The sequence below is a fragment of the Lissotriton vulgaris genome, chromosome 10 (genome assembly GCF_964263255.1).
Source record: "Lissotriton vulgaris chromosome 10, aLisVul1.2, whole genome shotgun sequence".
In the NCBI taxonomy this organism is placed as follows: domain Eukaryota; kingdom Metazoa; phylum Chordata; class Amphibia; order Caudata; family Salamandridae; genus Lissotriton; species Lissotriton vulgaris.
In genome coordinates this window covers 851,499,191-851,515,001 of record NC_141698.1, presented here as the reverse complement: position 1 = coordinate 851,515,001, position 15,811 = coordinate 851,499,191, and the positions used below count along the sequence as shown (strand labels likewise).

The following is a 15,811-nucleotide window of genomic DNA, read 5'->3' as shown; positions in this document are numbered from 1 at the left end:
GAGGTGATAAATCGGTCTAGTTCCACCGGCGTAGTCCCATTATCCTGGAAACATGCCATGGTGAAGGCAGTACTCAAAAATCCGAGCTTAACCCCAGATGATTTAGGTAACTATCGTCCCCACTCTCTGCTTCCTAGGATTGCCAAAATCTTGGAAAAGTATGTCAACACGACCCTCTCTGATTTCTTAGAAACCTGTGGTCTCCTGCATTATTCCCAGATTGGTTTCCGCCCTCAATGTGGAACCGAAACTGCCCTTCTTGCTGTGGTAGAAGCATCTAAGACAATCCTTGATCAGGGAGGAGCAGTAGCTATTATCCTCCTTGATCTAAGTTCGGCATTTGACACGTCAATTTTGACATTAACAGACTTAGGAGGGTTGGTACTTCAGGTAGTGTTATTACCAGGTCTTACTTAGACAGTAAAACATTCCAGGTTTTCTCAGGGGAGTCCACTCAAGGAGCCTATCACTCAGCTGTGGAGTCCCCCAGGGCTCGTCTCTGAGCCCCACACTAATCAATGTTTACATAAGACCACTTGCTGATATTATTTTGCCTTACGGGAATAAAATTGTCACGTATGCTGACGATACGCAATTGGTAATTGCCCTCAACGATTTTTGGAACTTCCCCTCTGATCTTGAATCCTGTCTGGAGAAAGTAGCTACCTGGATGGAACACTCCTGTCTCAGGCTCAATGGAGGAAAAACTGAACTTATACTCTTGGGCAACGCCATTATCATGGCTCCTAAACAGACATGGCCAAATTTGCCTTGGGCCTGCCCCAAACCCTAACACTAAGATGAAAAGCCTGGGCGTCTGGCTGGACAACTCCTTTAAATTTGACCACCAAGCAGTGAAACTGGCAGGAGCCTGCTTCATCACTCTCGGAACGTTCTCGCTCTCCTTCCTATGGGGGCAAGGAGAATCCTGGTCCAGACTTTGGTCCTCTCTCATTTGGACTATGGCAATTCTCTTTACCTAGGAGCATCTAAAGCAACGATATGGAAACTCAAAGTCACACTGAACTGCCCTGTGCGGCTGTTCCTCAGATTCCTAAAAGTTAGTCGGCTAAGCTGGCTCTGAAGGCCCTACACTGGTTGCCAATTCTGGAAAAAGTACAAATCAAATGGGGGAAGGGCTAGTAATGAATAGCTTCCTCATCACCCTCTACAGCCCTAGGAAATGCCGTCACTCTGCTAATCTTAATCTTGCAGTCAATACCAAAATTAAGAGGGTAAGAAGTGGAGGAAGAGCCTTCTCTTACAATGTAGGTAGACTCTGGAACACCCTGCCCCAACACCTATGCTTGGAACCTCGCCATCGAAAACTACTTAAAACATGGTTATTTCAACATCTCACCCTATAATTTTCTCAGTCCTCCTTTTGTTCAGCCGCTAGCGCTGGGATGCCTTAGGGTAGCTATGTGCTTAATAAATTCTGAAGTAAATGTAAATAAAATATTAACCATCATGGCATGATCTGTTGCCTTACAAAATCGCTTTCCAAATATAAGTAATCTTCATAAAGAAGCTTTTGAATTAAGGGACAAAATAGGGAATGTATACATTGAGTTCTGACTCTCTTTAACCCTACTACATGTTTTTCCTTTCTACACACCTGTTTCTTTTTTTTTTTTAAATCACTGCTGTGAGTGAATCTCATTTAACGAGTCTGATTCACTGTAAGCTTTAACAAAATGGTTATGACTGCTAACCATCAGTGCGTGCCTTTTAAATTAGGGCCTGCTAATGCCCAGCTAGTGTAAGAGTCTCTGGGCTGGTTATATGTGATCACATGTGCACATGCATGTGCGATCTGAGTGAATAGGACTACCTTCTAACTCAGCCTTATATTTGCACACAGATAGCCTGTAGTAGATAATGCCTATAATAAATTGCTTCTGGCTTGTGTAAGGTTTATAGTTTAATTGGTCAGTAGTACTTTACTGTATTCACATTGTATGTAAAAACTGCACTGTGTCGATTTGGAGGGAAGTTTAAAATGGGCTTCCCTATTGCAACGAAGGGCCAGAGTGGTAATATATCAATTTGGTCATATTTTTAGACCTTCCCATATTTGGGGTTTTGGTCATAATTATCGGAGTAAGACCTTAAATAGACTCAGGCACCTTGAAGTGATTAAAAATTTTCCTGGGAAAGGAAGATGGTGGAGGCAGCCTCTGTACAAGTTAATTACATTCACACTGCCTGACAAGCATGGGCATGCCCATCTGCAGAGAAACAAAGGGAGAAAGCCAGACCTCTGGTATCGCTCATGGGGGTGGTGCCTTGTTTGACATTTTGAGAGTAAATGATCAGGATGCCGTATTTTACTGTATTGCATTTATATAGCATTTACTACTCTAGAGTTGAGGTTGAGTTTTAGATTCATCGTAGCCTTCTGATAGCTGAGTGTGGAATGCTGGGATACATTCCACTGTGTTTGTTAGGGGCAGAGCTTAAGGCTCTCCGAGAGCAGTGAACACTAACCACGTGAAGTTGCCATCTTGAAAAGTCCCAAAATGCTGAGCAGAAGGGATGGGGCAGATGAAGTGATGAGTCAATTTTGGAGGTGCTCACTATCTGGGACTATCTACCCCCACTTAAAAACTCCTGCATAAAGGAGACTCAAAAAGGGACTGGACGCTGTACAACCTAAGAATCGAAGTATCCCTCATGGATGAATCAATTTGTACAAATATGATTTTGACTCTGTGGAGCTATGCCTCCAAAGCCAGTGGCTCTGGCATCCTCATCCCCCCTAAGAAACTGAAGAGGTTGTGGACTTGCTAGGGACTCTAGAGGAGAGGGTTCGCCAGAACGTGTGTGAACTGGTCATAGGGCAAGGGAACAAAACCTAAAGGGGTACTCTTCCTGGGCACACAGGTACCCTGGAAAAAGCCAAGTGTTTGTGGGCCTGGTGAGTACAGGCACGGAGGGCCATCTGTCTAAAAAGCTGCTGAAGAAAATGCTGCATCAAGGAGACATAGCAGGAACCTAGACAAAGGGCTTGGACCTGCAAATCCAGCACTGCTGTAAAGAGGCAGCTGGGTGGTGGAACTGCAGGAGAAGCTGCAAATAGGCCATGGTGAGAAACAAAAAGGGCAGACTTTTAGCATTTAAATACAGGAAGATCAGTAAAAAAATATTTTAAAAAAACCTTGTTTCAGAAACATTTGAAAAGATTAGAAACCACAAGACCAACCCCAGGCACAAAATGCTGCTAATCCAGTCAAATCTCCCTTTGTGGGGGAACTGCCCAGCGGGCCCCCAGTAGTGACATGTCCGCAAATCCTTTTACAACACTTCCCGATGTGCACATTAGACTCTGGAAAGAAAAGCTCCAAATGGACCAAAGAGGCTAGTTGCACCTTTGGGAAGAACAGAACCCCAGTAACGCAACAAGTAATCAACCCTCTCCAAACCACTCCCAATCCCTTTGATTAGCCCCAGGGAAGACCTGGGTCATTGCCAAGGACTCTACTTCAGTGAGGCTACTGAGAGGGGTGGGCGTGGCTAGCAGCCCAAGATGTTGGTCGCATAAGCTACTTGCTCCGGGCACGGAATATAAATCCGTTCATTTCCCCATGATACCGGCCCTCCCGGAAGCGGGACAAGGTGCCAGGTTGCTGCCGATGTCGGACTGGGCGTAAGAGTGCGGCCAAGATGAGTGCAGAAGTGGGTGCAGAGCTCTCCCTGAGAGTACCGGGCCTGCCGCTACTGGTGAGACCTGAAACACCGCAAGTTTGCTCTGCACAGTGGCTGGCGCCGCCCCATGGGCACAAAAGACCAAGGGAGTGCCCCAGACATCGTCTGAGTGGAACGACAAAGGGCTGTGGACTGAATGCAGAGGCCCCGAACAGCACCGGCACGGTGAGAGTCTTCCCCCTTAGCGGGGGGCTGTGAATGGGCAAGGTGGGCGGGACCTGCGGCACGGGGAATTGCGTACGGATCCGTGAGGCCCAGAGCGGCACCATCGTGTAACTCAGTTCGACTAAACACCCCGGGAGCACCTTGTTGGAAGCGAGGCAGTACTGCAGCTCTGGGCTCATGGACCCCCATGATGAGTGCTGCTGACTGCCCCCCCCCCCACCCCCCCCCCCCCCCCCCAGAGAACCAGCCAGTGGCTGCAGGGGCTGTGGAGACTTGGCGAGTGCCTGCTGGGGCCATCCTACACAATACTGGAGCCTCTTAGAATCCTTTCTTTTCCACTCCCCCCTATACCCCCTCCCCCAGTGTATAGACAAGGGGATAGATTGGACTTTACCCGGGCTGTCATAGTTGGAGTACTTGAAGGCAATCCTGAGCCCGGAACCGCTAGAAACATCTCAGAGTATTGGACCTTCCCGAGTGGGTCCACAGCCTAAAACGTTCATTGAGGATTGGCTCAAGAACAAAGTTGCTCCGACAGGCCCATCAGATATTTTTACGGTGGAACGTGCCTATCGGGTTCCCACTAGAAAACCCATTCCTTAATGCAAATCCCTGACCAATTCTTGCCAAGATACTGAACTATAGAGACCGAGACCACTTGCTACAAGCAGCTTGTGACAATGGCTCGATACAGTTCAACAACACGAAAGTTTCAATTTTGCCAGACTACACTTTAAAGGTCCAACGTAAGCGCTCCTCATTTATGGAGGTAAAGGCTTATATCCATGCCGCTGGCCTTTTGTTCGCTCCCAATTTTCAGCCAAGTTAAAAGTCATTCACAACCAACGCTCCTTTTTTGACACGCTGGAGGGTGCATGGGACTAGCTAGACAGGAACTTCCCCAAAACTTGGGGCACTGAGCGTCGTGAAAGATCACAGCAGAAATCACAGAGACTGCCACACAGACGCAGTTGTCTTGGAGGGCAGGCAGGAGGCCCTCTGATCGGCATCTGCTTTGAAGTCTGCCTGCCAGCCTATCAGCTCCAGTCCCTCGGAGGAGGTGACCTCGGACTCTGAGGTGGGGGGGTAGTATGGCGCTGTTTCAGGATCCACGCAGCTAAGTTATGACCCGCCGGGCTGAAAATATTCTGTGACGGCTAGGGAGGTACACTAATTTCAGTGGATGTATGCTGTCCCAGCGTTTGTATCAAGCCAGCCGGTGGGGTTGCGACCTGGTTCCTGTAAAACACTCTGCTATTGTTATGCTTGCCTAGGGACACAACAGCAAGTCAAGATGTCAACTCTCGTGGCCCGGCTCATCCGGGGCTGAACCACCTACTGCATATGGCCTACACGTCTTCCACATCAGTAGCCTACCCCACAAGCGAAAGCACTTGTTATTGTACAGTTCACTATGTTAATGTTTAGCATTCAGTTTGGTCGACCGAATTTGACTTGTTTGACCGAGTATTGGGATCATGTTGATTTATTTAACTTGCTGCTGGTCTGCTCGCTAATACTCTGAGGGAGGGGACTGAGGCCTGGAGGGGGGCTGATGGTATCCATGCCTTTCATAAATGGCATCTACTGTTATCTCCTGGAACATACGGGGTATGGGCTGGATCCACAAGAAGCACAGGATATTGGCTCAATTGCACCGACGCCATGCCTAAATAGTATAGCTACAAGAAACGCATTTAATGCCCTCCGAAACTTGTAATTACAAAGAAAATTGAGGGGTCAACTGTATGTGGCTGCCTATTCCGCCTTCTCGCGTGGGGCAGCAACATGGGTTTGTGCTGGGGTCCCATTCTCTCTGACTGATAGTAAAATCGATGACCAAGGTAGATATGTGTTATTACAGGGCTCTTTGGATGGTAGGTGAGTGGTACTGCGGTCTATATATGCACCTCACATAGATCAGGAAGCTTTTCTGTCCCGCCTGTCAAAAGCGCTTTCGGGATGAACGCAATATCCATGGTTGTTGGGTGGGGATTTTAATGTGGTCCTTGATGTAGGATTGGATTGTCCTCACCCACCATTACCGGGAACAGTAACGATATTGCAGGCTAAGATCCTGTCTCAGTGGGTAGACGGGTCAAACTTACTATATGTATGGATACTCCAACACAACAACATGCATGAATACGCCTAGATCGATTTCTCTGCACACCGGATCTACTCTCCTCTATATCACATAGCGCTTACTTAGGGAAGACTATCTCAGACCATAACCCGCTTGAATTAACAATTAACTGGGGCCGGGTTCCCTCTCAGATTCAGACGTGGCGCTTACAACCTTTATTATTAGAAGACCTAGTATAGAGACACCATAGCTACGTTGGTACTCGCTCGTAATAAAACGCTGGGCTCGGATGGGTTACCCATCGAGTTCTACTCCATATTTGCTTCTCGATTGGCTCCCAACTATTGCAGTTATAGAATACTTCACTTGAGGAGGGAGTCCTACCGTCCAAAACTAGGGAGGCGATAGAGACATCCTTAATAAAACCTGAGAAACCCCCAATGGACCTCTCTTCCTATAGACCCCTATCTATTCTAAACACAGAATACAAGCATCATGGGTACTTCCCCTTCTTCCTGGGCTAATACATACCGACCAGTGTGGCTTCATACCCAGACGTAGTACTTCCCTAAATATTCGTCGCTTCTTCACTTTAATGCATGCGGCTCAGGATCCCTTTCCACGTGTAGCTGTCTTTCTTTAGGTATTCGACAAGCTTTTAATACTCTTAGCTGGTCCTATATGCTTGCAACACTTACTACGTTTGGGATCCCTCCCAATTTTTGTCAATGGGTGAAGCTACTCTACACCAGGCCAACACCACAAGCAAAAACAGGTTCCAACATCCCCCGCATATCATATCTTTCATGGGACGCGCCAAGGCTGCCCCATCTCAACACTATTTTTTTAATTGCATTGGTGCCCCTTGCTCAACATTTACACCAAGTAATGAGGGCATTTGGTATACCGGTTGCCACGGCTATCCACTCAGTGTCACTTTATGCCGATGACATGTTGTTATATTTTAAAGACATGCAATTAGATTAGCATCATATAGCTACCCCGATGACTCAATTTGGGTTCATATAGGGTCTACACCTAAATGCCTCAAAATCTATAGCATTATCCTTTTATAATAATTGCAAACTGCCCTATCTACAGTTTGGTCCAATACAACTTAAGGTGGAACTGGTCACATTTAAGTACCTTGGTATCCAACTATATAGAACTACTGTCAATGCATTAGAGGGAAATTTGATCCGTACAATCACCTCCTTAAAATCGCAGGTGTTTTTTTTTTGGACTAACCTGCCAATAACTACAGCAGGCAGGCTAGAAGTGGCCAAGATTGCCATGTTGCCTAGGCTCCTGTATCAATTTGTGAATCTGCCAGTGGTGATTCCAGCATGGATCGTCAAGACCTTAGACTCTTAACTGACAAATTTGAAATGGGATCCGGGGAGTCATAGGATAGCCACCATTAAAATGCAGTTGCCTAGTTCTAAAAGTGAATTTGGGGCCCCAGACTTCAAGGAATATTGTATAGTCGGACAGTTGCAGTGGCTGGCTTATAGCCTAGCAGGCCATAATTTGTTGGAAATTAGATACTATACTGCGCAGCTAAGGCTTGGATCGTTGCAGTCATTGCTTTGCCCGAATCCAGGAGAATGAGGGATGCCCCCTTCCTTCTCCAGACGGCGGTCCACTATTAGAAACTAGCGCTGAAATATACCAAAGTATCTAACCCATATGTTCCAAATGTTCCCCTCTGTGGCTTGCCAACCCAGCGGGGAGTTCTATCTGCCAATAGGTTGAAGCAGTGGGAGGAAGTTGGAGTTGAGACAGTGGGCTCCCTGTTCACGAATGGAATCTTGATGCCCCACAGCGAGTTTGTGCAAACTCATGCAGTACCTAATACGCTGTTTTGACCAACGCTGCTATAGCGCATTTTATATACCTGCACTGGCTAGTGGAGCAAGAGACCCCCACCTTTTGACTATTACAAGCATTCCACATAATGGCTTATGGAAGCCATTTGGTCAGATGGTTGCACCGTGGATTGAGGGAACACTCAGACGTCCCACTGGTATCTCTTCGCCAGAAGTGGGAGAGAGACATAGCCAGGGAGCTCACGGACAGGGAGTTGGTAGTGGTTCTAGAATATCCCAAATGAATCTCTCGTAATGTCCGATTTAAATTCATACAACTTTTAATATTGCACAGGGCATACTTAACGCCACATAAGATACAGGCAATGTATCCGACTGCTTCCTCAGACTGTCCTCAATGTCATTTGCCTTATGCCGATATCATTCATATGTTCTGGGCATGCCCCTCTTTGCAAGGGTATTGGCGTTAAGTTACAGCAGGCCTAGCCCAAAAATCTGAACGCTTCTGATTAAAGACCCCCGACTACAGGTCACCCGCGGGGAGATCGGGCGCAAAATGTTAACAAGCTTGCATACCACACCTGGGGAGACTTGTATGCCATGGGGCAGTTCCGCACACCACATCAATTCTTTGGGGAACACTCACCCACAATAATGGACACATTCCTGTATACCCGGCTCAGGCAAAAAGTCCGTGCTGTTACCCCCAAATTCCCGGACCTGACACCCTTGCACCCTTTCACGCTCTCCTGCAGAAGGATGCCCCGCAGCACGTTGTGTCACTGCTTTACAAGCAGGTGCAGCACGCGCCACTGACTACCACACTGCGGGCACGCACGGACTGGGACGGAGATCTTGACGTGCCACTGACGGACGAACAGTGGGAGGTCAGTTGCACTCAAACAAATGCAGTAACGGCCAATGCTAGGTTAGGCTTGGTGCATTTAAAATGTTTACATCGCTTATACTATACCACTGATAAACTACACAAGTTCCGCCTCCGAGATGATGATCGCTGCTACTGTTGTGGGAGGGAGGGATCGGAGTTTTTACACCTGGCATGGACCTGTCCCGACGTTGCCAAGTACTGGACTGAAGTTTTTGGGGGCCTGTCGGACATGTTGGGGGTGGAGATAACACCGTGCCCGCTAGTGGCGCGGTTAGGCCTCACGCACAATTCAATTAAGTTATATAGCGCGCTACATACCCAGAGGGTCTCAAGGCGCTAGGAGAAGGGTGGGGAATTACTGGTCGAATATCCAGGTTTTAAGTTGCTTTCTGAATGCTAGGTGGTTCTGAGTGAGGCGAAGGTGAATGGGAAGTGAGTTCCAGGTTTTAGCCGCCAGGTAGGAGAAGGATCTTCCTCCCATGGTGGTTTTGTTGATGGGAGGTACAGCAGCAAGGGCTTGGTTGGAGGAGCGTAGCTGGCGGGAGGGGGTGTAGAAGGAGAGTCGTGTGTTGAGGCATTCGGGTCCAAGTTCATAAAGTGCTTTGTGTGCGTGGGTTAGGAGGCGGAATGTTATCCTCTTATTGACGGGGAGCCAGTGGAGGTTTTTCAAGTGACCAGAAATGTGGTCGGTACGCGGGATGTCTAGTATGAGTCTGGCTGATGCGTTCTGGATGCGTGGAGTTTTTCTGAAGTTTTGCGGTGGTACCGGCGTATAGGGTGTTTCCGTAGTCCAGGCGGCTTGTAACTAGTGCGTGGGTGACCGTTTTTCTAGTTTCGGTGGGGATCCAGCGAAATGTTTTTTGAGCATGCGAGGAATGTTGAAGCAAGATGATGAAATGGTGTTGACTTGTCTAGTCATCGAGAGTGAGGAGTCCAGAATGACGCCCAGGTTCCGTGCGTGGTCTGTCGGGATGGGTGCTTTTCCAAGGGACTCTGGCCACCAAGAGTCGTCCCAGGCAGAGGGGGAGGTACCTAAGATAAGGACTTCTGTTTTGTCGGAATTCAGTTTCAGACGGCTGTGCTTCATCCACTCGGCTACTTCTTTCATTCCTTCATGTAGGTTGGTTTTGGCGGTGTTAGGGTCTTTGGTGAGTGATAGGATAAGTTGAGTGTCATCAGCGTAGGAGATGATGTTGAGGTTGTGTTGGCGTGCGATGGCCGCGAGGGGGCTCATGTATACGTTGAAGAGGGTGGGACTGAGTGAGGATCCTTGTGGCACGCCGCAAATGACTTCAGTGGCCTCTGACTTGAATGGTGGGAGGCGGACTCTCTGGGTTCTTCCGGCAAGGAACGAGGTGATCCATTCCAGTGCTTTTCCCTGGATTCCGATGTTTCTGAGGCGTTGTATCAGGGTGCTATGACAGACTGTGTCGAAGGCTGCGGAGAGGTCGAGGAGGATGAGGGCGACTGGGTCTTCATTGTCCAGTAGCGTTAGAATGTCGTCTGTTGCTGCGATGAGTGCGGTCTCAGTGCTGTGTTTGGCTCGGAAGCCAGACTGTGAGGAGTCGAGGGATTTGTTGGTTTCGCGGAAGGCGGCGATTTGGTTGTTTACAGCTTTCTCGATGACTTTGGCCGGGAATGGAAGGAGCGAGATGGGGCGGTAGTTTTTGAGTTCGGTGGGGTCAGCTGTGGGTTTTTTCAGAAGGGCGCTGAGTTCGGCATGTTTCCAGCTTTCCGGGAAGGTGGCGGAGTTGAGGGAGCAGTTGATGACGTCTCGGAGGTGTGGTGCTATGATGGAATCTGCTTTGTTGAAGATGTGGTGAGGGCATGGGTCTGTGGGGGATCCTGAGTGGATGGAGTTCATCAGGCGGATGGTGTCCTCAGTGGAGATTGGGTTCCATTCATTAAGGATGTTCAAGGGGGGTGAAGGTACGGCAGAGGGTTGGGTGGGTTGGTTGTCGAAGCTGTTGTGGATGTCTGCGATTTTGTCGTGGAAGAACAAAGCTAGGGAGTCGCAAAGGGTTTGAGAGGGAGTGATGTCGTTGGAGTTGGCGGTGGGGTTGGTAAACTCTTTGACGATGTTGAATAATTCCTTGCTGTTGTGGGCGTTGTTGTCTAGAGGGTCTTTGAATGCGGCTTTCTTGGCAGTCCGGATCAGTTGGTGGTGTATGCGGGTGGCGTTTTTGAAGGCGTCCCTAGTGCTGGTGTTTGGGTCTTTTTTCCAGGCCTTCTCAAGGGAGCGGCAGAGTTTCTTGGATTTCTTAAGATCATCGTTGAACCAGGGGGCGTTTTTGTTGCCTAGTTTGATTTCACGTTTTTTCAGGGGTGCTAGGTTGACGGCACTGTTGGTTAGCCATTGAGTGAGGTTAATGGCTGCTTGGTTGGGGTTCGAAGAGTGGGCAGGGGGGTTTTGAAGCAGTGATGAGGAGATCTGGTCAATGGTGATTTTGTTCCAGTTTCTTCGCAGAGTAGGTTGAGGATGGTTGTGGTCTTATTGTACATAAAGTGAACGCAGCTGTGGTCCGTCCAATGGAGAGCTGTGGTGTGACTGAAGGAGATATGTTTGCTGGAGGTGAAGATAGGGTTGAGTGTGTGACCTGCGTAGTGAGTGGGGGTATTAACAAGTTGTTTGAGTCCGAGGTTGGCGAGATTGTCCAGAAGGGCGGTGGTGTTGCTGTCGTTGCTTTTTTCCAGGTGAAAATTGAGGTCTCCCAATAGAATGTAGTCCTCGGAGGGGAGGGCGTGTGGGGTGATAAAGTCCGTGATGTCTTCACTGAATTGTGCTCGGGGTCCTGGTGGCCTGTAGAGGAGGGTGCCTCTGAGAGTGGTCTTGGGGTCGGTGTGGATCTGGAAGTGAAGGCGTTCGGCGCTAGCGAGGTTGACGTCTGAGCTGGTTGAGATGCGGATAGAATTCTTGTGGACGATAGCGATGCCTCCTCCTGTATGGTGGGTGCGGTCTTTTCGGATGATCTTGTAGCCTTCCGGGATGGCAATGGTGATGTCTGGGGCTGAGGAGGCGTTCATCCATGTTTCAGTCAGGAAGGCGACGTCCGGAGAGATGGTGTCTAGTAGATTCCAGAGGTCGATGGCGTGTCTGTGGACCGAGCGAGTGTTGAGCAGGATGCATTTTAGGTGGTTGGTGTCAGGTCTCTGTTTGGTGTTAGTGGATGAGGAGTTGGTCTTGGTGCCGTCAAACTTGCAGGAGTTGCATGTGAAGGGTCCATGAGTGTGTCCAGGGGCGGCTTGGGCGCAGGAGTGGAGTCGTCCAGGGTTAAGGGCTAGGAGGGTGGCGGTGTCGTACGTAATGCGGGAGGAGTGCGGATTGCGGGGGCCAGGGGTCTGGCGCTGGGCGCGGGCTTGGCGCGGACGGGCGTAGACGGGCTTACCTTTGGCGCGCATGGGGCGCGACCGCTGCGCGTGAACGCTGCACGCAAATGCATCAGTCATATGTGGATAGTGGGAGGGGAGGGGCGAGGGGGGGTCAGCTGGGAGGCGGTAGCGGGGTGGAGCTACGGGAGAGGACACAACAAACAAAATGGATGCAAAAATGGAGGCAAAGCGGGTCACAGCCGAAGCAGGCAGAGATCTGGCCACTGATAGCGTTACACCAAGCTAAAAGCAGGCGATGCGGACAGATAATGAATAGCCAAACACTGTATGCCAAATTATGCTTTCTAATGATTCTGACGATGCAGCGCTAATATAAATAACAAGCTGTATGCAGAATGTACTTTCTACTGATTCTGACGAAGCAGCGCTAATATAAATAACAAGCGTCAGCTGCCTCGATAATGCAGCGCAAATTAGCACAATAGCACAGAGCAGAGCTACGATACTAGGCACTGCGAGGAGTCAGGGAGCGAGGAGGAACTATACAACTACTATACACGACTATACACAAAAAGTTTCTGGAGCGGAGTCTGCTCTTGGCAAAACAACAGGTGGCGTGCAGATGGGGTCAGGGACGCGCCCCCAAATTTAAGTCCTAGATATTGACCATGACGAAGTGTCAAGACCAACTGCACACTTATGCAGAACAACTGCCACATAAGTCATGCCCAAAAGATGTCTGGGGACCACTCACAACCTACCCTCTAAGGCAGCAAGAGGATGAGGCGGAGGGATCGGGGGAGGCAGAGGGCACACCTGCTGGAGATACCAAGGCAGCTCACTAATCTTGTTAGGTCACGCCTTCATGCACACTGATGTAGATTGGACACGGCCCACACTGACTGCCTATTCTGGGGGTGCCACCTCATACACTGGAATGGACTAGACTGATCAGAGGGTCGATGAAAAAACCTGAAAGGTGCGGTTAGAAAGAAAAGACATAAGCCAATTCAGGGCCGCCCCGGTGACACCAGAAGATTGGAGGGCCTTTATGAGTATGGTGGGGGAGACCGTGTCAAAGGCCGCGCTTAGATCAAGCTATACCAGGGCCATTGTTTCACCTGCATCCAGGTTCTGTCGAAGCATTTCTGTAACACCTAAGAGTGTGGACTCAGTAGAATAACCGGTCCTAAAACCGGACTGGGAAGGAAGCAAGAGCCCATTAGTTTCGATGAACTTAGATAAATGGACATTGATGTGTCTCCAAAATGTTTGAGAGAGCAGGAAGCCGCGAGATTGGACGATAATTTGAGGGAAGCGGGGGTCAGAGTTAGTTTTTTTAATAATGGGACAACCACTGCATGTTTCCAGTCTGAAGGGACAAGGGACTCCATTAGGGATGCAATAAGAAGTTCGAGGATGTAACGAAGTGATGGTTTTTCGATCTGCTGTAGTACCGTAATGGGTTGTAAATCGCAGTGGGATCCCGATTTAATTTTACTAAGATGTTGTATAAGTGTCACCATGTGCAAGGGTGGCCAGGTATCAAGTCACATCACCCCCTTCCTGAAAAATCTCCCTTGACTGCCTGTGGCACAAGGGTCCATCTTTAACACTGGATGTATTATCTTTAAAACGCTCAACGAAAATAGCCCTGCATTCTTCACCTACCAAATCAAGAACTACATCCCTAAACGCTCTCTGCCTCCATGTTTATGAACTACCTCATGGTGCCCAAATTCAAAAAGAAGATAATGAGTGGCTCCAGTTTCTCTGTCCTCGCTCCCAACATATGGAATTCCCACCTTCTCGAGATCACAACAGTCCCATGTTACTCTATTTTCAGGAAGCTCCTAAAAACCTGGCTATTTAAACAAGCATACGATGAACACCCCTCCAAGAGTATTATCCTACATGATGCGCTCAGTGCCAAGAAACAGTCTGGTGAAGTGCGCTCTACAAATTCTGGTTACATTACATTACTAACCCTATTATGTTCCAATAAGAAGTGCCGGAAGTTCTAGCCTCGCTCACAATTCTCAACCTTAACATTAAGTTAATTGTGCCAACATTTATCATCACTTCTACGTTAGGGATACTCAACTGTATCTGAAACTCTTCCCTAAAGATCTTGAGTTTTTGGCTAAACTTTTCAAGGACCTTTAAACATGGTTGCCCCTTCACTACCTAAAGCATTGCCCAAGTAATAGAGTTCCTCCTGCTGCCCCACATAACTCTTGTATGCTGAGTCGAACACTATTTATCTCACTGTTGAGCGCTAACTCTTCAATAGTGGAGCATGCTACATCCCTGGGCTTCCACATGGAAAAAAAAACATAACCTGCAAGTAAACATCAAGGGAGCACAATTACAACTCAGACTCCTTTTGTTCCAGATCCCAATGTTAGGATAAGTATCAAATCACTAATGCTGTTCTGAACAGTCCAAGTCAACACCCAAAACACAGGTATTTCCAAACTGCTTATAGCTCCACTAAGCAGCAGCCCAGACTGGACACTGGAGCAGGACTTTCAACTTCTTACCTGTTCTGGTCCCCACACAGTTCATCTCTGTAGCAGTGAGGAACATCTATAAATCAGGCTGTGTTACACATAAAGCTGTATGTTCCAAACTCTGAATATTCAACTCACCCCATGTGATTATAAAGCATTCTGTCACCAATGAGGTCTTGCACGTGATATTATAATACTGCTAATAAACAAAACAAATACTGTTCCTTTAATAGCAATATAAACACAGGATCATATTTAGATAACAAAAAAGTGCTTACCTGCCTGCTGGCATCTTTCGGCCCCAATTGAAGGTCCCATGCAGAAATTACATTGAATCCTTTCACTACTGAGCAATCAGGAAACAGTGACGCCAGATATTCAGCATTTGATTCAGGGTACTGGTTAAGTCTCATATTGTTACTTACATCTATTAATATTTTCCCAACAAGCAGATGTTTCAGGTCCCATAAAGAAGTATAGTTTACTCTGTGTATAGCAACAAACAGAATGCTTGATTTTGTTACAGCGTCTTCGTGATGCGTCACATCAACCACATGTGGAAAAAACTCTGAGGCACGTTTAGGGTCTCTGCTTCCAAGAACAACGTGGTATCCACATCGAATCAGTCTAATGGATAACGATTTGGCAAAGTCTCCACTTCCTAGTATGCCAATGGTCATCTTTTTGGTCCCCTTTATGCCATTGACAGAGTTTGGCAAGAATGATTTGTCAAGGTTGTTAGGACTTCCCATCATAGAGATTGATTCCATGGTTCCTATCATAATTTGAAAGGGTATGAAAAAGAGAGAAATCAATGACTTCATTGTAAATAATGTACATTACTGTAATTAATTAAATCTAACTAGTCAGTTGGTGGACTGAATAAGTTAAAGTATAGCTCTAGAGCACTGAAATAATCATGCCAGGACTGGAAAACCGATGGTAAGTCTACGTGCTATTAACTGTACAAATCGGGACCAGACAAATCAAACTAGTCTGGCTCAAAATCTGGCATTTTCAATGAAATAGAATGCCCACATAAGTTATAAAGTGGTTAAAATGCCCACTGTACTAAGGACTGGTTTATCCATTAAACCAGTGGCAAGAGCAGCAAATGTTAAAGCAGATTGTACCAGCTCAACTACCGCCCCACCCTACCCAAGAAGCATGGGCTTTCAGCAATAAAAGTATTATTCACCAAAGTAATTTATTTTTCAAAATCCACAAGCACATTGTAAGGTCACCACAGCAATGATACTACATGTTTGCTACTGAAGATTTCCTCTGCCAA

The 15,811-nt window shown here is 47.7% G+C and overlaps 1 protein-coding gene across 2 annotated transcripts in view; it reads right to left on the bottom strand.

The window, feature by feature from the left end:
- STEAP2 (STEAP2 metalloreductase) overlaps nucleotides 1–15,811 on the bottom strand; it is a 182,981-nt gene that overhangs the window by 121,502 nt on the left and 45,668 nt on the right. For both annotated transcript variants that reach the window (XR_015300714.1, XM_086941790.1), the window contains exon 2: nucleotides 14,799–15,295. Coding sequence is in view for 1 of the 2 variants with exons in the window: in XM_086941790.1 (XP_086797916.1) it covers nucleotides 14,799–15,295 (497 nt within the window). In the remaining variant the exon portion in view is untranslated. The remainder of the gene's footprint in view (nucleotides 1–14,798; nucleotides 15,296–15,811) is intronic.